Genomic DNA, 24,072 nt, shown 5'->3' with positions numbered 1-24,072 from the left:
TCTGCTCACGAGTATCTTATGCTTGTCCAGTCTCGTAGGAACGGGCAAAGGGGGACTTTAACTTGCCCCCACCCCCAAGACTAAAATGTACGTTTTTTCTTGTCCTATTCTACATAAAAAAACGAAGGAAGGAAATGTTTTATTTAACGGCGCACTCAACACATTTCATTTACGGTTATATGGCGTCAGACACATGGTTAAGGACCACACAGATTTTGAGAGAGGAAACTCTTTTTCGATTAGCAGCAAGGGGTGTTTTATATGCACCATCCCACAGACAGGATAGTACATACCACGGCATTTGTTTCACCAGTTGTGGTGCACTGGCTAGAACGAGAAATAACCCAGTGGGTCCACCGACGGGGATCGATCCTAGACCGACCGCGCATCAAGCAAACACTTTACCATGGGCTACGTCCCGCCCCTCTATATAAAGAGAAACAAATTTGGCTTCTGCACCCCTCTCCACTAGAACCGGCCTCGGTGGCGTAGTGGTTAGGCCATCGGTCTACAGGATGGTAGGTACTGGGTTCGGATCCCAGTCGAGGCATGGGATTTTTTAAAATCTAGATACCGACTCCAAACCCTGAGTGAGTGCTCCACAAGGCTCAATGGGTAGGTGTAAACCACTTGCACCGACCAGTGATCCATAACTGGTTCAACAAAGGCCATGGTTTGTGCTATCCTGCCTGTTGGAAGCGCAAATAAAAGATCCCTTGCTGCTAATCGGAAGAGTAGCCCATGAAGTGGCGACAGCGGGTTTCCTCTCAAAATCTGTGTGGTCCTTAACCATATGTCTGACACCATATAACCGTAAATAAAATGTGTTGAGTGCGTCATTAAAGAAAACATTTCTTTCTTTCCCTCTCCACTAGAAACTACTCCCATTCACTGGAGGTTGCACCCCCCCCCCCCACCCCCACCCCCCACTTCCCCATACTACACTCGTCCTCACGGTCGTGTCCTCTCAGTATATACATTTATTTGTTGCACGTGCAGAGGCGGATCTGCGGGGTGGGGGTGGAGTTAGGGGCCCGTCCCCCAAATTTTGCGAGTTATAAATTTGTTATATATTAATTTTCGTTTTTTATGATCCCCCTCCAAACCTCCCCGAAAGTTCTCTTGGCATTCCGCACCCCCCTTCCATAAATGGATTTTCTGGATCCGCCACTGCTGTGTACAGTCCTCTGATGCTACCGGTTGGTGGCCCTGGGAGAAATAAACGTCAGTTCTGTTATCTTGCGTATGCACATAACACTGTTATCAATGCTTAAATGACTCGTTGAGGTATGAAGGTTATTCCCCAACACGCGTCTAGCTCATAACGCAAGCAGTTTATAGTCACGATCTAGGCTATCCGATTTATGGTAATGTCACGGGACGGGGCGGGCGGGACATAGCGCGGTCGGTTTGGGATCAATCCCCGTCGGTGGTCCCACTGGGCTATTTCTCGTTCCAGCCAGTGTACCACGACTAGTACACGTATATGAAAGGCCGTAGTATGTGCTATCCTGTCAAATCAATGTTCTCTAGTGGTGTCGTTAAACAAAACAAACTAAATAATCTGTCTTTTTATTAAATGCGAAATCCACGAAGAAGGTTAATCACGTACTCTTTTTTTTGCACATAATACTTTGCCGTCAATAAATAAAGATAAAAGTACCATAGTATCAGACACGACGGAGCAGGGGCGGGCCTGGGGGCTTTAATCGCTCCAATAATTCTGAATAAAATATATTATTGGTTGTATATCTTAAAGCAGAGATGAATTTTACTTGTAAAATGCAGGAAATTGCAGTTTTCAAAATTTTACGGGGGAGCACACCCCCGAACCCCCCCCCAAACTTTACTTCGTGCCCTCAATCTGAGTCAATCCCCCCACCCCCTCTCCCCAATGTATACTTGCTTCCGCCGTGCCTGATTATATTTGCCTGATTATATTTGCAGCTATATACGGAATAGTTTATCAGATAATCCCAGCCAGTGCACCACGACTGGTATACCAAAGGCCGTGGTATATGCTATCCTGTCTATGGGATGGTGCATATAAAAGATCCCTTGCTACTAATGTAACAATGTAGTGGGTTTCCTCTCTAAGACAATATGTCAGAATTACCTAATGTTTGACATCCAAATAGCCGATGATTAATAAATCAATGTGCTCCAGTGGTGTCGTTAAACAAAACAAATTTTTTATCTGATAATCTTAATGCCTTTCGTTTACAGCGTACTAGTACTTAAAACGTCATGTTAATCCCCGCGCACTAAAACTCAACAGCCATTCTCGCTCGAACAACGACAAGAGAGAGAGAGAGAGAGAGAGAGAGAGAGAGAGAGAGAGAGAGAGAGAGAGAGAGAGAGAGAGAGAGAGAGAGAGAGAGAGAGAGAGAGAGAGAGAGAGAACGGAAAAAAGGACCATGATTAATAAATTAATATGTAATAAAAGTATAACCCTAGATCCGCCTCTGGCAAGAAACCCGCAGCGTACAAAGGGAATGAAAAACTCGTCTAAACGGAAACCGGTGTCCGCGCGATGCTCCGCCGTTCGCGACATGCAACGAACTGTCATCAATACGCGAACAATGCCGTCACATTTTCGCGACCAGTAAACGCTCACCTGTCATTTGTGGATTCATTCGGGTGCCTGGGCACACCTGGAGTCGTCGCGCGCACAGTATATTTTTAATTCTCCTGTACAGTACGGTCAAACAAACTACAACCCTATTCATTGACTAGAACGCCGAATCGAACACGACATTAGCGCTGTTATTAACACACGTGTGTGGTTGTTTGTGCGTTTTTGCGAAGTCTCTACAGAATTATCAGTAAACTGGTTACAGAACGAAGAAAAAAAAGAAGAAAAAGAAGAAGAATATATAGTGAAGCATTCGACTGATAGATTCAATCGATATTCGGAAATTAATATCGTAATTTAGAGACATACAGAAACCTGTGTTTGCGGATTTTAGACATAATTATTGGTCATTAGGAAGAAGAAGAAAACAATATTGAAGAGACAGAAAATAGATACAGACAGTTATGGCGCTGGAAGGATTCTTTATCTATATTTCTAACAAGCTGGAATCTATCAGATTTGGACACACGAAAACGAAGTATAAAATAATTGACCTCCAAGAGTTGAAAAGTGTCGCGTTGTGGCGAGCGGTGTTTGCCGAATTTTTGGCATCGATTTTGTTTGTCTACCTTGGTGCCCAGTCTGCGGTGGGAAGAGGCGTCGTGGGGAACACTCCAGACAATGCCGATATAATACGGGTAGGATAAAAACTTCTGCTCATTTTATTTATTTTATTTTTGTAACCAACAATGGCTCGCTTTTGTTATCATTTTAAGATGTGTATCTGTCCCGGGACAAACCCCTGGCTATCCAGAGACAGGCCCCGGGACGGACATGCTCGAAACTCTAGTGGTATATGAGCATGAAAAACAAATTTCGCACTCGCTCTCGTAAGATGTTTTCGGCCAAGATAACCTGGGTGGGACAGACGATATATTTACTAATGGTAATTTTAGTTGTTTTATTTTTGTAACCAAGAATGGTTCGCTTTTGTTATCATCGTAAGATGTTTTCGGCCAAGATAACCTGCTTGGGACAGACGATATATTTTTACTAATGTTAATGTTAGTTGTTTTAATTGTGTAACCAAGAATGGTTCGTTTTTGTTATCATCGTAAAATGTTTTCGGCCAAGATAACCCGAGTAGGACTGATCGGATTTTTTTCGTTCCAACCAGTGCACCACAACTGGTCAAAGGCCGTGGTATGCGCTTTCCTGTCTGTGGTAGTAAAGTGCATATAAAAGATTCTTTGCTGCATTAAAGGGACATACCCTTGTTTCAACCCGTGAAAATTAAAACTAAGTTTAGTTAATCTACAAATCTGTAACACATTTGGATAAAGTTACAGTTGAGTGAAACATGAGTCTGTGACTTTGAAATGGTGAAATACCCTCTAAAAACTGACTAAAACTCGACTCCATAACTGTTACTTCTCAGACGCACGTGCGTTTTTTAAAATATGAGAAAGACATTTTGTGATGTTAAAAACACAAGGATCACCAAAAACACTTCGAAAGTACGGACATTTATTATCTAAACCATAAAATCTAAGTAAAGTATGATTTTGGTTGTCAAAAACGGCTATAAATGTAAAAAAAATATGCTTTAGTGTTTAAAAACTAGGGAATGTCCCTTTAAGAAAATGTAGCGGGTTTCCTCTATTGACTAAGAGTCGGAATTAACAAATGTTTGACATCCAATAGCTGATGATTAATATATCAATGTGCTCTAGTGGTGTCATTAAACAAAACAAACTTTTGTGACCTTGTCGTAAGGTACCGTGTGTAGGGACCAGATATATATTAATTCACTTTTCAACTGATGAGCGGGGGGGGGGGGGGGGAGGGCAATGACTCAGTGGGGAGGGAGGTGGGTGGGTGTATGGTGTTTGGGGGCACTGCCTGCTCACTCACTGTATGTGAACATTTGTACTCCTGGTGTGAATAAGACCACGTCCGCGGTGTGTAATTAGATGATGCTATTTGAAACCATTCGAGGTGGATTACGTTTCTCTCTGTTTAAATAACTGTTATTTAACTGGTAATGTGACAAGCTTATCTCCTATTACAATCACTATGGATGCTGCTGACTTCTGACACCGGCTCGGTGGTGTCGTGGTTAAGCCATCAGGACATAGGGTTGGTAGGTACTGGGATCGCCCCCTGGTACCGGCTCACACCCAGAGCGATTTAACGAAAAATGTAGCGGGTTTCTTTCGTGTGTGTGTGTGTGTGTGTGTGTGTGTGTCTCTCTCTCTCTCTCTCTCTCTCTCTCTCTCTCTCTCTCTCTCTCTCTCTCTCTCTCGCTACTATCTTTCTCTCTTACTATCTCTCTATTGCTACTATCTCTCTCTCTCTCTCTCTCTCTCTCTCTCTCTCCCGCTACTCTCTCTCTCTCTCTTACTATCTCTCTATCGCTACTATCTCTCTTTCTCACTCTCTCTCTCTATCGCTACTATCTCTCTTACTATCTCTCTATCGCTACTATCTCTCTCTCTTACTATCTCTCTCTCGCTACTCTCTCGCTCTCTCTCTCTCTCTCTCTCTCTCTCTCTCTCTCTCTCTCTCTCTCTCTCTCTCTCTCACACCAGGAATATTTCACTCTCTACTCAGTTAAGATTATAACATATATATATATATACACGCTACATTGCCACCGATATTTTAAGTATTATTGAGAGGGCGTAGTAAGTTTGAACAAATGTGCCCAATCCATTTTTTGTTTTAATTGCAATAAATTATGTTTCAATCAAAACATCTGGCATACCAGCCCGAAGCAACCGCCTACAATGTTTCGCGATATCACCTCCCCTGCCGTGACGTCACGTTGCTTAACTCAGTACGTAAATCATGTTTCGACATTTATTTAAAGGGAAATTTTAATTAATGTTTATATCATGATGTCTTTATCGCCGAATCCCGACTGATTGGTCGGTAGGTGTGTGTGATGGGGAAAATGCAACTGTCGCGTCTGATCGGCTGTTTTGTGACGCCATTTTTCAGCGTAACGTTCGTAACGCCGACAATATCGTCACATTGGTTTAATTGTGTGCAGGCGTGCACAATATATTTAAATTGGGGTGTGACGTAGCCCAGTGGTAAACGCTCGCTTGAGGCGCTGTCGATTTAGGATCTATCCCCGTCGGTGGGCTCATTGGGCTATTTCTAGTTCCAGCCAGTGCACCACGACTGGTATATCAAAGACCGCACGTGGTATCCTGTCTGTGGGCCCGTCGGTAGGCCCATTGGGCTATTTCTCGTTCCAGCCAGTGCACCACGACTGGTACATCAACGGCTGTGATATGTGCTCTCCTGTCTGTGGGATGGTGAATATATGTATGCTGAATTTATATAAGACGACAAAGTTTTAAAATCTGAATAACAATTCACAATTGTTCGTTATTCACGTTGTCACAATTTCACAATAAGAAAGTATTTAAAAAGTACGCGTGCACTTGAATTTGTATTGGTGTATTATTAGGCATACATTTAGAGGAAACAAGCTAAACATTTGAACAAGACAGTAAAAATGCCTTCTTTTCGCTGAACACAAATGTGATAAGAATATATAATTATCTTTAATAAGCTCCACAATAGACACTGAAGGGTATATGGAGCGGGGAGTTGCCCAGTGGTAAAGCGCTCGCTTGATGCGCGATCGGTTTAGGATTGATCCCCGTCGGTGGGCCCATTAGGCTATTTTTCGTTCCAGCCAATGCAACACGGCTGGTATATCATAGGCCGTGGTATGTACTATCGTGTGTGTGGGATGGTGCATATAAAAGATCCCTTGCTACTAATGAAAAAATATAGCGGGTTTCCTCTCTATGACTGTGTCCAAAATGACCATATGTTTGACATCCACTAGCCGATGATTAATAAATCAATGTACTCTAGTGGTGTCACTGAACAAAACAAACAAACAAACTGAAGGATATATATCTTTAAACTCGGTTTGAACAATGCTTTCTTATCAGGGTAGCTGTATTATTAATAAATTATGGGTAGATTATAAAACCTGTGTAACGTGTATAAGATAGACATTGTAAAGTAACTTGTGGAGACAAACCTTTTCAAACATGCCCCACTAACCTAAATTCTGCTCTCTGCTCGTTGGAGTGTTCGAAAACAGGGAGTTTCGCACCAAAGTACGACTGCACCGAACCTTTAAAGGCATATTGTCACAGACCACTGACCTATTTAATGATCTAACACAGTATTACCTGAACAAAAATAATTTGATTTGTCCCTAAATGTACTTTATTCAACCATCTTCATAACCGCCATACTCACTTTATTAATGACATTTTGTAAAAATAATTGAATTATGGCAATGGTCCATAATTCAAAAAACGAAATAGCCGAGAGGGATGACATGAATTTCACTCCATCATAGATCAGTTAAGGTGATGCGATAGCTAGATTTGGTTTCCAACAATTAATGTAATTTTTATTTTTTTATCCATTTTTAGGGAAATATGGTCCTTAAATCCGTGACAGTATGCCTTTAAATGGCGCAGACCCTAGTTTCAGCCCGTGAAAATGAACACTAAGTTTAGTTAATCTACAAACCTGCAACACGCATCTGGATTAGGCTATAACAGAGAGAAGCTAAAGTCTTCGATGTTTAAACAGGGAAATAGGGTCTAAAAGAAACCAGAGCTTGTTTCGATAACCATTACTTCTCAGACGAACGTGCGTTTTAAGAATTATGAAAAATGCAAAATCCTGAATAACCAGAAACACTCTTGAATCAGGTGTACGAAGATTAATATTATAAAAAAATTAAAAAAATTAAAGGGACATTCCTGAGTTTGCTGCATTGTTTCTTGTTTAGAATATCAGTGTCTGTATATTCAATGTGCTTCTGGTCGTCTTAATATTTGTAAGAAGCCCAAACTGGATTTTGTCTTCAAATAATTTCGTACGTACAAACCCCCCACCCCCACCCCCCAAAAAACAAAACAAAAACCAAACAAAAAAACCCCAACATAATTTAGGAAATAAAATGAAATTTAGCCTAGTACTAATGTTAGAACGATCAGAAACACGTTTAATATACAGCCACTAATATTCTATGCGGAAAAATATATTTGATATGTAATTACAATCGTTAAAATGTCTCTGTTAGTCGATAACATCTTAAAAATTGCAGCAAACTCAGGAATGTCCCTTTAAGTACATGTACTTCTAATTTAAATGATCAAAAACGGTTTTAATAGTGACAAATACGTCGTAGTTGTTGACAACTAGGGTCTGTTACTTTCAGATAGCAGTTTCGTACGCTTATGTCTGCGAGTTTGCGTGCGTACGAGCAGGTGGTGTGTATACTGATTTATAGCAATATGTGACATTTGTAAAAAATTCTATATTTATCATAGAATCAATGATAAATAACATATTTATTAAGTTTTTGAGCATAGATTATGCAAAAACATTATTTAATATATATCTTAAATATCATATAATATCCTATTCCAAATTGATTAAATGAAAAGTGTCATAAATTTCGTATAATTATGTTCTACCAGAGTATTTTAGTGTACTGCTAATATAACGTGCCTCCCACAAAGTTTTAACATTATCACCTATAGAAATTCATTTGGTGTCTTGGTGTGAAGGCTCCTGTCGATAATATAAAAAACAATGGAGTTATATTTCAACGGAAAATGTATCATATTTCAGTCGTAAATTTCTCCGGCATATTTTGAGCTCCGTTGTCGAGCATTAGACATAATTATTATGTGAAATACGGCAGCGAATTATGACATGTTGTTGTGTTTGGTGAACTTTCTTTCACTCCTGTTGCATACCGTAAACATTCATATTACCAGGGCCTTAATTAAGGGGTCGGGGTGGGGTGGGGCGGGGAGGAAAAGGGGGGCGGGGAGTCCACCGGAATTGTTTTTAGAGAATGAAAAGACATGTTAACTAACATATATATTTTTGACTAATGAAGAAAGGAAGGAAATGTTTTATTTACCGACACACTTCACTCAACACATTTTATTTACGGTTATATGCAGTGGTGTAGGCTGGGGTGGGGGGGGGGGGGGGGCGGGGTTCGGACGACCCCCCCCCCCGCGCTAAAGCAAATGGTCCGCTTTCAGAACTAAAGCATACAGGTTTATGCACATGGAGTTTCTGGTGGTGCAAAAAAAAGGTCCACTTCCTTCATATTCGAAACCCCCCCCCCAGGTCCAGATCACGCTACGCCCCTGATATGGCGTCAGACATATGGTTAAGGACCACACATGGGCTACTCTTTTCGATTAGCAGCAAGGGTCTTTTATATGCACCATCCCACAGACAGGATAGTACATACCACGGCCTTTGTTACACCAGTTGTGGAGTACTGGCTAGAACGAGAAATATGCCAATGGGGCCACCGACGGGGATTGATCCTAAACCGACCGCGCATCAAGCGAGCGCTTTGCTACTGGGCTATGTCCCGCTCCTTGACTGACAAATGTACGTGCAAAAAAAAAAACAAAAAAAAAAAAACCCAGAAGAAAAAAAAAGATCCATATCCTGGGGATAGGTGCCCCTTTGGCCTCTGTGGTTGCCCAGGTGGTCTGGGAAGAAGACATCTGTCCCTTAAAAGTCCTCATTTACTAGCAGGGGAGGTCTGTGTGTGTGTGTGTGTGTGTGTGTGTGTGTGTGTGTGTGTGTGTGTGGTATTGATATTAATATATGACTCAAAGACGCAACGTGAATTATGATGAAAGCTTTATTGCATATAAACCTTTCATTCAGGCTCATAACATGATACAAACATATATACTTTATCTTTACAACAAAAAATAGGATAAAGTAGAATAATATGTTCACACCAAAACACCAAGTAGAATAATATGTTTACACACCGGGGGTGGATGAGGATGGGTTATTAATACCAATATTTACGATCCAAAGACACGATAAGAAAAAAAAAAAAAAAAAACAAAAAAACCCCACTTTATTGCATATAAACTTTCCATTCAGTCTCATAACATTATACAAAAAGATATACTTTATATATACGACATAAAATATTATAATATATTTACTAGCGGAGAGTAGGGTTGGTGTATGGTAGGCTATTAATACCAATAGTTACGACCCAAAAACACGATAATAATAATTAAAGAAAACTGTATTGCATATAAACCTTCCATTCAGGCTCATAATATGAAAAAAAAGTATATATACTCTATATTTACGACATAAAAACGAGGCTATTAACCGCTAGTTATTGGTCGTTGAAGTAATACGTGTTATATTATGGGCAGGTTTCCTCGCAGCGCGCTCAAGCTGGGGTCTAATTTTGTGTAGTAATTATATATCTATGACGTGAAATAACACCAGCTACATTGTGACTGTGTAAAAGGAATGAAAGACGTGTGTACTGAATGACACTTTGCATATTTTAAAGTACAGGGGCCAGTTGTTTGCTTAACCAGTGGATAAAGGGACATACCCTACTTTTTAAACACTAAGGGATATTTTTTACTATTAGAGCCGTTTTTGGTAACAGATATCTGACATTATTTAGATTTTATTGTTTAGATTATCCATTTCCATACATTCGAAGAGTTTTTGGTCATCTTGGTGTTTTTAATATCACAAAATGCATTTCTCATTTTTTTTTTTTAAAACGCACGTGCGTCCGAGAAATAACAGTTATGGAGTCGAGTTTTAGTCGAGTTTTAGAGGGTATTTCACCATTTAAAAGTCACAGATTCATGTTTCACTCAATTGTAACTTTATCCAAATGTGTTGCAGGTTTGTAGATTAACTAAACTTAGTGTTAATTTTCACAGAGTTGAAACTAGGGTCTGTCCCTTTAACAGAAATTAAAAAAATCAAGGACTGAATTATTGCAATCTAATTAAAATTAGCTCCACTATTACATGTGGATCTAACACCAGCCAGTTGGAGCTCATGTCCACCAATCCAAACCTTACTTGCAGAATCCTGCCTGTGATTTAAAAATAATTTGAAAACATTCCGAATTATCCTGAGGGTATACGACATGTTTCGTGTGAATTACGAATGCCTTAAAACATGTTTTATTTTATAAAATAAATAATTTGTAATGTAAAACTGAAGACTGATTTCGTTTTTTTAAATTTTATAAATAAATAAATAATTTTTAATGTAAAATTGAAGACTGATAACCCACCCCGTACGTATTGGTATGGTTCGCTGTACTGCGACCACTAAAATAGACTCGCCCGATATTTTTAGAATTTGTATACTCCCAAATAACGTTATAAAAGGCGAAGTGTGATTGGTCAATATTTAAATTATTATTTACAGACGAAATGTTACCTGGACATTGGGGACTACGCTTTGTTGTTAGTTTTAAATCACTGGCAGGATTCTGCAAGTAAGGTTTTGATTGGTGGACATGAGCTCCAACTGGCTGTCTTTAGATCCACATGTAATAGTGGAGCTAATTTTAATTAGATTGGAATTATTGCAAATAATAACTGAAAACATAATGTTGCAAGCTGCTTTAGAACAACCAAAGGTATCCATACAGAATCTAATCTAAAGTTTATTTTGCAATTGTGCATAAAAAAAAAAAAAAAAAAAAAAATATATATATATATATTAAGCTAACCCATTTCCTGTCTTGGACAGAGAGGCCGGCCAAGGCCGGCACCTGTGCCCACGACAGGCGTGCGCTACAACAGCTTGCTCTGAACGTGCACGTAAAACCCTTTGACCTTGACCTTGACCATGGTTGCAGTTAACTACGCTTTGAACAAGAGGGCCCTGGTGCCAGTATTATGAAAAATGTATATCTATTCGAAAGAAACGATTCCTGATGTGTGTGGTTTTTCTGGTGATGTCTGGTGCGTAGGAATACAATTCTATTTGGCTCACAACCGCGCCAACTGCAACACCTCCGCCCCCTCCCTTCCCCCGAAAAAAAAAGTAGAAGAAGATAAAAACAACAAAACAAAACAAAGAATACATAACATCATTTACATGTCGGTATATATGTTTTATTTTTCATAATTAAAGGGACAGACCCTAGTTTTATCCTGTGAAAATTAACACTAAGTTTAGTAATCTACAAACCTGTAACACACTTGAATAACGTTACAACTGAACAAAACATGAGTCTGTAAGTTTAAAATGGTGAAATACCCTCTAAAAATAGACTAACACTCGACTCCATAACTGCTACTTCTCAGACGCACGTGCGTTTTTAAAAATATGAGAAATGCATTTTGTGATATTAAAACACCAGGATGACCAAAAACACTTCGAATGTACGAAAATTGATAATCTAATCCATAAAATCTAAGTAAAGTATGATTTCAGTTATCAAAAATGGCTACAATATTAAAAAATATGCCTTAGTGTTTAGAAACTAGGGTATGTCCCTTTAAGTTTAAATTTAAAAAAAAAAAAAAAAAAAGAGAAGAAAATACCATTTGTCAAACATTAAAATGTGTACAATGTTTACCATTGGATATGTTGGATATTTATTATGTACGAAGTCAAAAGGTTGATGCGGAAATCGTTTGTCTAACAAAAGTGCTGTATCATGGCGTATTTTTATTTTGCTATTTTGTCAAAGGAAAGAAAGTCAATGAAAAGAAGGGGGCGTGGGAGATAAGAAAAAAATAATAAAGAAAACCACAAGAATTTTTTTTAATCATCGACTATTGGATGTCAAACATTTTTTATTTTTTTTACATATAGCCTTAGAGAGGGAACCCGCTACATTTTTCCATTAGTAGCAAGGGATCATTTATATGCACCATCCCATAGGCATGAGAGCACATATCACGGATTTTCATATACCAGTGCACTGACTGGAACAAGAAATAGCCCAATGGGCCCACCGACGGGGATCGATTCCAAACTGAACCCGCTTCAGGCGAGCGCTATTTACAACTGGGCTACGTCCCCCCCCCCCCCCCCCCCTCCGCTACATAAGCTAATCCTACTAAATTACAAAGATGTGAACTAGTTCGATGCACTGACAACAAATGATACGGCGTATGACATACCAATCTTTAAATACTAATTGAAATGGTGAAAAAAAATTCCATTATTCCATCAACGAGAATCGAACATACGACCTATCGCAAACGTGCTATTCCACTGAGCGTCACCCCCACACTAAGGTCCGTTAAAGTTGCCGTTGCCGAGCGAATAATCATAAACCTGCGTTCAAACCATAATTGGAGGTAGCACGAAACCAAAATAAACTGACCAGTAACATGTACTCTGTGACATTTTTTTTCTCCCAGCCGTCGTACATAACGCCCTGTTACGCCTACGACGAACGCACTTTGACAGAGATAGAGTGTAGACATAACCAGAGCAGAAGTCGTAACTAGCGCTACGTAACACCAAAGTCTTAATAATGCATGCATACAACAAGAGCTTTGAAAAATAAACTTTATACGTGAATAAAAGAACTCTTTGTCGGTTTGTTTACCCATTCATGCGCCGACTATGACACTGCCTAGGTAACTGATGTGTACTGGCGACATGTTTATGACAGTTTCGAAGGTCGTAACGGCATGTCGTAAATCTATTCAGGACTGGTTTGTGGCATAAATACCGTGCACCGAATGTTTTTGTCAACGTTTTTTCTTTTCAAAAAAGGTATTTGCAAAGATATGCAAACAAATAACATTTATCTTTGTCCTAATATATCTTACTAAGGTTAAAGCACGCTCTCTGAATAAATGATTCAGGTGGTCTGGTGGTCAACACCACTAGAGCACATTGATTTATTAACCATCGGCTATTGGATGTGAAACATTTGGTAATTTTGACGTATAGTCTTAGAAAGGAAAGCCGCTACATTTTCCGATTGGTAGCAAAGGATCGTTTATGTGCCCCATCCAAAAGACAGATAACACATGTCACAGCCTTTGATATACCAGTCATGACGCGATGGCTGGAACGAGAAAGAGCCCCATGAAGTGAGAAATAACCCAATGCGTCCACCGACGGGGATCGATCCTAGACATGCATACGGCATCACTAGACCACATTAATTAATTCATCGTCGACTATTGTATGTCAAACATTTGACAATTATGACATGCAGTCGTGTGCGAAACCCTCAACAGACAGGCAGCCTAACAGACAAATATGCCAGTCGTGGAGCACTAACATGATTAGGTTCAGTCCTACAACTAATCACGTCTCAAACGAGCGATTTATCCGATGATGAACACGATTTTGTTTCGCAGCGACGCTATCGAGTTCCATAATTGATCTCGCAAAAACTAACAAGCCCATTTTTTGCCACCGATACCGTCAGACGTACACTATTATATATATTTCTAACATTATATTATCATGTGCCAGAACAACATATTGATTTCTGCTGCTCATGACTTATGCATCATTACTGAAGTGGCAGTTTATCGAGTCGGGTTATGCTTCCCCAGAAATTACATTGAAAAAAAAGAGAAAAAAAATTCTTGGAGCGGGGGTGGGGGGGGGGGGGGGGGGGGGGCGTTTCGACTCCAAAACCCACCCACTCTGCACACGCGTCTACCAAATGTTTGACATCCAATATTGTTTGTTCTCGCTGGATGATCCAGTGGTGTCGTTTATTTAACGACGCACTCAACTCATTTTATTTACGGTTATATGGCGTCGGACATATGGTTAAGGACCACACATATATTGAGAGAGGAAACCCGCTGTCGCCACTTAATGCGCTACTCTTTATTTCGATTAGCAGCAAGAGATCTTTTATATGCGCCATGCCACAGACAGACTGGAGCGAGAAATAATAGGAAGGAATAGGAGGGGGCACCCATGACCCTTGAGGATGGACCAAGGCAGATGAGGAGGAAGTAACCCCCCTCACCCCCAAAAAACACCCCAAAACAACAACCCCACCCCAAAACTAAAACTAAATATATCCACCTTTTCTGTGCGATCCATAAAAAACAAAACAACCTTTTTTTTGCCTTTAGCGGGGGGAGGGGGGGGGGGGTTCGACCCCTGCGCACGCGCCTGCGAGCTATCACCGGTCTGTCGCAATTACGTCATAAAGCAATTATTATTTCGTGATATCGTGAATATAATGATACTTACCTCAATGGTGGGTTTGGCGGCGACAGACAAATACTAATACTTTGTAATCAATTCTAATTAAGTCGACGGAATTAATTAACTGAGGGTATAATTGCAGTGTAAGAAGATGTATTGAAATGCGGGAAACAATCGATGGATCTTTGCGAAAAAAAGCCAATGATTTGAAGTTCTATAGGTCTAATTTCGAGACAATCCCCGATATAAGTTACATTAATTAGAGCATAAACAGTATTTATCTATGATTATCGTAAATAATCGGTTTAAATGCGCTGTGTATATATGAGGATGAGAACTTGCGTCTAATAACTTGAACATAGATTGTTGCCAATAAGCAATGATGAGATTCAGGGCAGTACCAATCGTAAAATAAATGAAGGACAAGTGCAGATCCAGGATAATATAATAAAGAAAGAAATGTTTTAATTAACGACGCGCTCAACACATTTTATTTACGGTTATATGGCGTCAGACATATGGTTAAGGACCACACAGATTTTGAGAGGAAACCCGCTGTCGCCACTACATGGGCTACTCTTTCCGATTAGACTTTAGATCTTTTTTAACATGCCTATATCCACTAAGGTACAGGCATGTCCCCCCCCCCCCCCCCCCCCCCGGTTCCGTCTCTGGCATTTCCGATTAGCAGCAAGGGATGTTTTATATGCACCATCCCACAGAGAGGATAGTACATACAACGGCCTTTGATATACCAGTCGTGGTGCACTGGCTAGAACAAGAAATAGCCCATTGGGCCCACCGACGGGGATCGATCCCACACCGACCGCGCATCGAGCGAGCGCTCTACCACTGGGCTACGTCCCGCCACTGATAATATAATAAGCAACAAAAAAAAAAATCAAAAAAAAAAATCGTCTTATATAGAAAGTTAAAATTGTGTGTTTTGTTTAACGACATCACTAGAGCACATTGATTAATTAATCATCGGCTATTGGATGTCAAGTTCTTTATTTGCTTTGAGTTTTACCACTCATCAGCTGAATACATAACATAAATAATACAACATAGTTATACAAAATACACACGTGCAAAACAATGGTGGGTGTGGTTTATATATAATCATGGACAAATGAAGTGATATAAGTTACATTTATTACATTAACTATTATCCTGCATTAACCGATCTCTAATTGTATTAACTTGCACTTAACTATTTTTCTATGTTATTCAGTTCCTTATTGTTACCGGTGGTTAATAACTGTATAAAACGATTCACATTTGGCCGCTTATAATATATAAATATTTGTATTGTGGTCACTCTATTATAAAGTGATATTCATCTTCTATGGCATTAGCGTTACACAGAGTACATATTCTTTCTGATCGTTCAATGTTTCGATACCTGCCAGATTCTACATTTAATTTATGAGCGCATATTCTAATCTTACATAGTTCTTTTATATAACGCGTTTCCATTGGCAATACTAAATATGTTTGTAATCTAAATTCATTTAATAAATGTTGATATAAAAGTCCTCTAGACGTTGTCATTGTTTTGCTGTAACATAATTGCTCAAAAGTATCTAATATCCTTTCTTTGATTATAATGTAGATAATGTCGTCAACATACGATAAATTTCAAATGTAGTTTAATCCAAGTGAATACAGTCCGTGCCTAACGTTAATTAACCAATTATCGTTATAGTGTGCCATTTCGTCATATATACCCTTTAGAATACAATTTGTAGTGTTACGTATTTGGGGATTTGTAGCCGGTACCGGTACAACCGGCCTCGGTGGCGCAGCGGTTAAACCATCGGACTACAGACTGGTACGTACAGGGTTCGCCGCGCAGCTCCGTACCGACTCCAACCCAGAGCGAGTTCTTTAGGGCTCAATGGGTAGGTGTGTAAGGCCACAAACAACCAGATAGCTGATGTGTGTGTGCCCAGTACAGCATGCTTGAACCTTAATTGGATATAAGCACGAAAATACCTTGAAATGAATGGTACCGGAACGCGAACCCATTACCTACCACCCTTATATCGATAACATAATCGCCGATGCCGAGACGCATGATTTGTTAGAAACATTAAATTATTTTTTATTAGGATATACTACCGACGTTAGCTTCCTTCCGACTATACAAATGACGTAATAAAGCCACACGCCATAGATTGCCTTTGTTAGACGAGAGCCTTTAATTCGGTTCTCGCTGATGTTAATGGGAGGTTAATGTTCTGTTCATGTCCTCGATGTTCACAACTATGTTCAGATTAAAATGAGATGTTTTAGTTATAACACTGGATTTATATATTTATATATGCTCAGCCGACTTTCATTTTAAAATATCTTTATTTGGTTTTTATGATCTTGTTTTGTTTCATTGCAACTGACAACACATTACCTTGAAATTGTATATATATATATATATATCCCCCACCGAGGAATTATTACATACGTGGATAGGGATATAAAAGGTAGAGGATGCAATTTTTAAAAAACCCCAACCCTCCGCCTGTTACCGACTCCGGTCGGGCTGCTGGTGCTCTCTCCAACCCACCCCACCCCTTTTCTGTTTTGGACAGAGGAGCCGGTCGAGGCCGGCACCTGTGCCCATGGCAGGCGTTCGCTAAAACAACTTGCTCTGAATGTGCACGTTAAACACTCTGACCTGACCAGAAAAAAACCCTACAAAAAAAAAGAAGAAAAAAAGAAAAAAAGAAAAAAAAAGAAAGGAAATTAAGCTGTCCAATTTGCATGTTTGTTGGCGGTTAATCAGAACTAATTCTGTGTTTAAGCCTTCCATGTCCCTATTGAGCCATTAAAGTCGCGGACCCTAGTTTCAACCCATGCAAATGGAAGCTAAGTTTAGTTAATCTACAAACGGTAACAAATCTAAATACAGCAGAGTGAAACAAGAATCAGTGACAAGGAAACAGGAAAATACCTCCATAACCGTTACTTCTCGAAACAAAAATGCATTTCCTGATATTACAAACACCAAGTTGACCAGAAACACGTTGGATGTACGGAAATGAATAATCTAAAAAAAGAAAAAAAAGAGAAGATTTTTAAAAAAGAAGCGAAAATGGATAATCGAAACAATAAAATTGCAAATAATGTTGAATTTCAATTATTAAAAACGACTCTAATAGTGCACCCCCCACCCCACCCACCCACCCCCAACACACACACAAAAAAAAATAAAAAAATAGAACAAGCGGAAATAGATAATCTAAACAATAAAATTGTAAATAATATTTAATTTCAATTATTAAAAACGACTCTAATAGTGACACGCCCCAAAACAAAAAGCACCCACAAGACAAATAATCTAACCAACAAACAAATCCCACCCCCCCTCCAAAAAAATAAATTCCGCCTAAAAGGGTTATAAACTACGGTCTGCCATTTTGAGACCCGTTTCCTATTTTATGGCAACCAAATCCAAGAGTGTGTGTTCTCGGTGATGGGTGGGTCTTGAAGTCTCGCAAATGACTGATCATTATTATTAATTACTCCAGGTAATAATAGCCGTTGCGTGCCCATGTCTTTACCTGCGATAACACAATGCGATGTCTCCACCCGGCGACTCGTTCATGTCGTTTACTAATTACGATAACTAGTTACAATGCAACCATGGACTTACGACACTGCCATTTATCTGTGACCAGAGAAACCACAATAAGCGCACTTCAAGGATAGAGTTTCCTTACAAAACATCGGCAAATCCATAAAACCTTCATACATTTAACGATTGGGCTGGAAATACTTGAAAGTAATTATACAAAATGAGAGAGAGAGAGAGAGAGAGAGAGAGAGAGAGAGAGAGAGAGAGAGAGAGAGAGAGAGAGAGAGAGAGAGAGAGAGAGAGAGAGAGAGAGAGAGAGAGAGAGAGAGAGAGAGAGAGAGAAACAGGGCAAGAGAAAGAAAGTAAAAATAAAGATATATAAATACATATATAATAAAACAGTTTTTTGTTTTGCTTAACGACACCTCTAGATCACATTAATGTATAAATCATCGCCTAGTTTGATGTCAAACATTTGGTAATTGTGACATATAGTTTTAGAGAGAGAACCCGATACATTTTTCCATTAGTAGCTAATGATCTTTTATATGCAAATATTACCACGGTCACATGTCGCCACCAATGACAGCTGCAGCAGGTTTTTTCACCCCGTAAATAACTGACGGGACATCGTGAACTATAGCACGGAAGTCCACAATTTAAAGCAAGACAATCTCTAATGAGACAAAAGAGACAAATGTACATCTCGTTGCCTAGACTTTACGGAAATGTGTATTACAAAATTACGTCAAAAATTGAAAGTGCAGTAAATCACCAGATAAAAAAGAAAACGAAATCCTTTTTGCACTAAATAACCCTTTTGTCTTGGGGGCGGAACGTTGCTTGCGTTAAACGTTAGCCAGAGGTTATAGAGTCGATCACACTCGATGGACTCGTGTTTTAGCACTTCCCAAAACAGAAATGCCGTGGTATGTACTGTCCTGTCTATGAAAAATGCATATAAAAGACCTCTTACTGCTTTTTTTGTTAAGTAAAGTTTGTTTTATTTAACGATGCCACTAGAGCACATTGATTTTTTTTATGTTATTATCGGCTATTGGACGTCAGACATATGGTTATTCTGTTTTTGATAAGAAAGATAGAAATGTTTTATTTAACGACGCACTCAACACATTTTATTTACGGTTATATGGCGTCAGCCATTATGGTTAAGGACCACAAAGATTTTGAGAGGAAACCCGCTGTCGCCACTACATGGGCTACTCTTTCCGATTAGCAGCAAGGGATCTTTTATTTGCGCTTCCCACAGGCAGGATAGCACAAACCATGGCCCTTGTTGAACTAGTTATGGTCACTGGTCGGTGCAAGTGGTTTACACCTACCCATTGAGCTTTGCAGAGCACTCACTCAGGGTTTGGAGTCGGTATCTGGATTAAAAATCCCATGCCTCGACTGGGATCCGAACCCAGTACCTACCAGCCTGTAGACCGATGGTCTAAACACTACGCCACCGAGGCCGGTGTTTTTGATAAGAGTAGCCTCCGTGGGTATAGTAGGTGTCCAATCTTCCTTTGTTGACCTAGTCTCAACAATGCCACACATTAGATACCAAATTGCCGTAGTGAAATATGTGCCGAGGTGTCGATAAACAAATATTCCTTTCCTTTCTTTTCGACAGAAGGACATCATGTAAAACTGTGTCATGTTTCGTGCTAATATAACTACCGAATGTTCTGGGTTGTCGATAAACAAATATTCCTTTCCGTTGAAGTCATTGTAAATATTTACAAACCCTCATACAGGGAATTAGTAGGCCTACTAGTTTTACTGGTTAAATATTTAATATCGATACCATGCAGTGGCGGATCGAGAAAATCCATTGGGGGGGGGGGGGGGGGGGGGGGGGGGGGCAATGTCATAAGATGGAATGCCAATAGAACTTTTGGGGAGGTTTGGAGGGGATCATAACAAAATTTAAAATTAATAATTAATTAATAATTAACACCGCGTATTTTCCAATGTGTAATTTCTAAACAGTAATTCTTCTAATTTATATTTCTGTTAAACTGTTAACTCAGTCGGTTGAGTGCTCGCTTGGGGTGCTTGCATCGCAGGATCGAACCGCCTCGGTGGATCCATTCAACTGACTGGGTTTATTCTCGTTCTAACCTTTGATTCGCAACTGGACAGAGGCTGTTATATGTGCTTTCCTGGGTCTGTGAGATAAAATGTAGCGGGTTTCCTCTGATGACGTGACAGAATTACCAAATGTTTGACATCCAATAACCGATGATTAATAAATCAATGTGCACTAGTGGTGTCGTTAAACAAAACAAAGTTCTTCTTCCTTTATTTTCCGAAGCCATATAACCGTAAATAAAATGTGTTGAGTGCGTCGTTAAATAAAATATTTCCTTCCTTCTTCCTTGCTTTCCATCACTATACATTGCGTTTATCCTATAACTTACCCTTAATATCCATGTCATCAAACCCATTTGACATTTACCATTATTAACTCGGTTACTAATGTTTGGCTGTCAATGGGTCATTGGTTTACAGCCAACAAGGCTTGTATACCTGAGCGTAACGTTTTGATAAGATTTAGTTGCGTGACGTCAAGCTACATTTGTGCTAATCGCGATAAATTTACCAAAGAGGCGGCTTTAGAACTTTGATACCGGCCTCGGTGACGTCGTGGTAGGCCATCGGTTTACAGGCTGGTAGGTACTGGGTTCGGATCCCAGTCGAGGCATGGGATTTTTAATCTAGATACCGACTGCAAACCCTGAGTGAGTGCTCCGCAAGGCTCAATGGGTAGGTGTAAACCGCTTGCATCGACCAGTGATCCATAACTGGTGTAACAAAGGCCATGGTTTGTGCTATCCTGCCTGTGGGAAGCGCAACTAAAAGATCCCTTGCTGCTAATCGGAAGAGTAGCTCATGTAGTGGCGACAGCGGGTTTCCTCTCAAAATCTGTGTGGTCCTTAACCATATGTCTGACGCCATATAACCGTAAATAAAATGTGTTGAGTGCGTCGTTAAATAAAACATTCCTTTCTTTCTTTAGAACTTTGATTTACGAATATCGAATTAAAATGTTATTTTAGAAGTGTTAATATATCATAAATAGAATTCGTTACTCAACCTCGTCTAGTTAATCGGTATTTGGCAAAGCCTCGACAAATACCGATCAACACAGACACGGTTGATATCTTCCATATTAAAAAACACTCGTGACGAATTCTCTATTTATTAAACAATGGCAAAATGGGAGTTAACAAAAGCTGAACAGTGGCACATAATAGGCATGGTTAGTACATATATGTCCTGTAAGAAAATCTATAGGTCGACACATTGATTTTCAATCAAACAGTTATTAGCGTGTTTGTTAGGAGACACAGCGATGTAGACTGTAATAATCAAAGACTGTCAAAAATTTGGAAGGACAAAAGTTACGACTATGCAGAGGATCTAGTTAGATTTATAAGGCAGAATTCTTTCTTTCGCTTGCAGTACAATGACAGTTGAGACAATAGCAGGGGCGGATCCTGGAACTATTTTGCGGTGTGTGTGGTGTATGTGTGTTTGGGAGGGGGATGGGAGCGGGTGACAATAACGGGAAAAGGACACATGGACCAACTCTTTAAAAGGGCATCTCAATGAAAAAAAAAACAGAAAAAAAAAAACAGAAAGAAAATTAAATGAAGAAAAAAAGGGGACTTGATTATTTTTAGTGGGCGAGTTTCCCTTGTCTGTCCACCCTTGGACCCGCCTCTGAATAGTGCAAGTAGGAGTGGCAGTCCTCCAATATTTAAAAAGATAAAAAGTTTGTTTTATTTCGTAATTGATTATCGCCTACTGGATGTAAACAATTTGTAAATTTTAAACATAGTCTACAAGGAAAACATGTCTTAATCATCTATTCCATTCTATTCAAGGAACAGAGTACATGGAACTCTTTATCGTGTCTTTTTTTCTCGTTCCAACCAGAGTGCCACAACTGGTCACAGGCCGTGGTATGTGGTTTGCTGTCTGTGGGAAAGTGCATATTAAAGATCCCTTGCTGCATTAGAAAAAAATGTAGCGGGTTTCCTCTGATGACTACGTCTCAGAATTGACAAATGTTTGACATCCAATAGCCGATGATTAAAAAAATTAATGTGATCTAGTGGTGTCGTTAAACAAAGCAAACTTTAACTTTTTAAAGGCTTTTACGCTAAATTTTGGTGATAAGGCGACGCCTGAGGTAACGATTCAAATAAATGATTTATTACACACGATATTAAGCACCGACTGTTTTGACAACTTATTTCCGTGCTTATATCCAATTAGGTTCAAGCACGCTGTCCTGGGCACACACCTCAGCTATCTGAGCTATCTGTCCAGGACAGTGGATTAATTGTTAGTGGTTATTCAGAGAGAAGAGGGTGTAGTGGTCTTACACCTACCCATTGCGTCGTTAAAACTCGCTCTGATTGGGAGCCGGTACCGGGCTGCGAACCCTGCGCCTACCAGCCTTATGTCCGATGACTTAACCACGACACCACCGAGGCTTTAATGAACCTGATAGCTACTACCCTTGTTTGTTTAACTAAGTACTCATGATTTAGTGACCGAAGACTTTACTTTCCCATGACTGCTTAAGACCTAATTACTTCATTGTGACAGATCACTGTTAAACTTTATTTTGTTGTTACGTGTGAAATACAGGATAATGATTGATACGTTTGACAGGTTAGACACATCTATCGCTGATGGCTAAGTGTCATCTATGATCCTGACATGGGTGGTGCTTATTATTTTTCTGTATATAATAATATATAATCTATTTTAAAGATGCCAAGCTATTGACCTTACGGCAATCTTCGGGGGCGTTTATGACCAAAATGTAGCTTTGACGTAAATAGTACTAGACTAAGAACGTTTGGCAATTCTATCATGTTATGATATTCTGCATATATAAATGGGTGAGAGAGATATATATATATATATATATATATATATATATAGAGAGAGAGAGAGAGAGAGAGAGAGAGAGAGAGAGAGAGAGAGAGAGAGAGAGAGAGAGAGAGAGAGAGAGAGAGAGAGAGAGAGAGAGAGAGAGAGAGAGAGAGAGAGAGAGAGAGAGAGAGACTCACTCACACGGGGGTGGATTGATATATCCCCCCACCCCATTTATTTCTAAAATCATATTTATTATTTCGTCACCATATATTCATATACACATTTCCAACCCCCATCCCACACACTTTTATCTCTAACATGTTTATTGTTTAACGTGCTAGTACTGTAGTAGTAGTAGCTGTAATGTAGAAACATGTGGACCACAAAATTAATCAACTGTTTATTAATTCATGTTGATTAAAACTGGATGAATTACATTCATGGGGACCTGTTATACAGAGCGTAAATTACAGGTCTGTCAACCTAATATCCCCGCCCACCCAAAGCGAAAGTAATTCATGCGAAAATTCCGCCAAGAACTGGGTCACATGAATGCACTGAATTTGGTCTTGTACGTAGAGCATAAATCCTTATTTGGTTTATTGGTAGTGACATTTGTAGGTAAATGGGTCACTTTCAAAACAGTTACAAAAATAAAGAAAAATGTAAATAAGCAAAACAAGAGCAACAACAATATTCTTATTATACAAGAAAATATCAATTAAATATAATTTAAATAAACCAAAAATAGCATTTAAAAAAAAAAAAAAAAAAAAAAAGGAACAAAAGGCAACGGCAAAACAAACAAAAACAACAAAACAGACACACATACACACGCACGCACGCACTCACGCACGCACGCACGCACGCACAGCCCAGACACACAAAACTCTAAAACCAACAAAACAAAAAACCCAGTAGTAAAGCTATCGCCTAGTATGCTATTTTTCGCTCTGGCCAGTGCACAACGACTGGTTTACCAAAGTCC

General features: G+C 39.4%; 1 protein-coding gene across 3 annotated transcripts in view; it reads left to right on the top strand.

Moving 5' to 3' along the window:
- LOC121377088 (aquaporin-5-like) overlaps positions 1–24,072 on the top strand; it is a 68,487-nt gene that overhangs the window by 5,772 nt on the left and 38,643 nt on the right. Inside the window, exon 1 of one of the 3 annotated variants that reach the window (XM_041504961.1) lies at positions 2,440–3,273. The exons of 1 other annotated variant lie outside the window; for it this stretch is intronic. In XM_041504961.1, the coding sequence (XP_041360895.1) occupies positions 3,040–3,273 (234 nt within the window). In that variant the 5' untranslated portion in view covers positions 2,440–3,039. Of the gene's footprint in view, positions 1–2,439; positions 3,274–24,072 lie in introns of those variants that run through there. One more of the 3 variants, XM_041504959.1, reaches the window with a different exon arrangement.

The sequence above is a fragment of the Gigantopelta aegis genome, chromosome 7 (genome assembly GCF_016097555.1).
Source record: "Gigantopelta aegis isolate Gae_Host chromosome 7, Gae_host_genome, whole genome shotgun sequence".
In the NCBI taxonomy this organism is placed as follows: Eukaryota; Metazoa; Mollusca; class Gastropoda; order Neomphalida; family Peltospiridae; genus Gigantopelta; species Gigantopelta aegis.
Note: the sequence above shows the minus strand (reverse complement) of the source record. Positions and strands in the feature narration are given on the sequence as shown.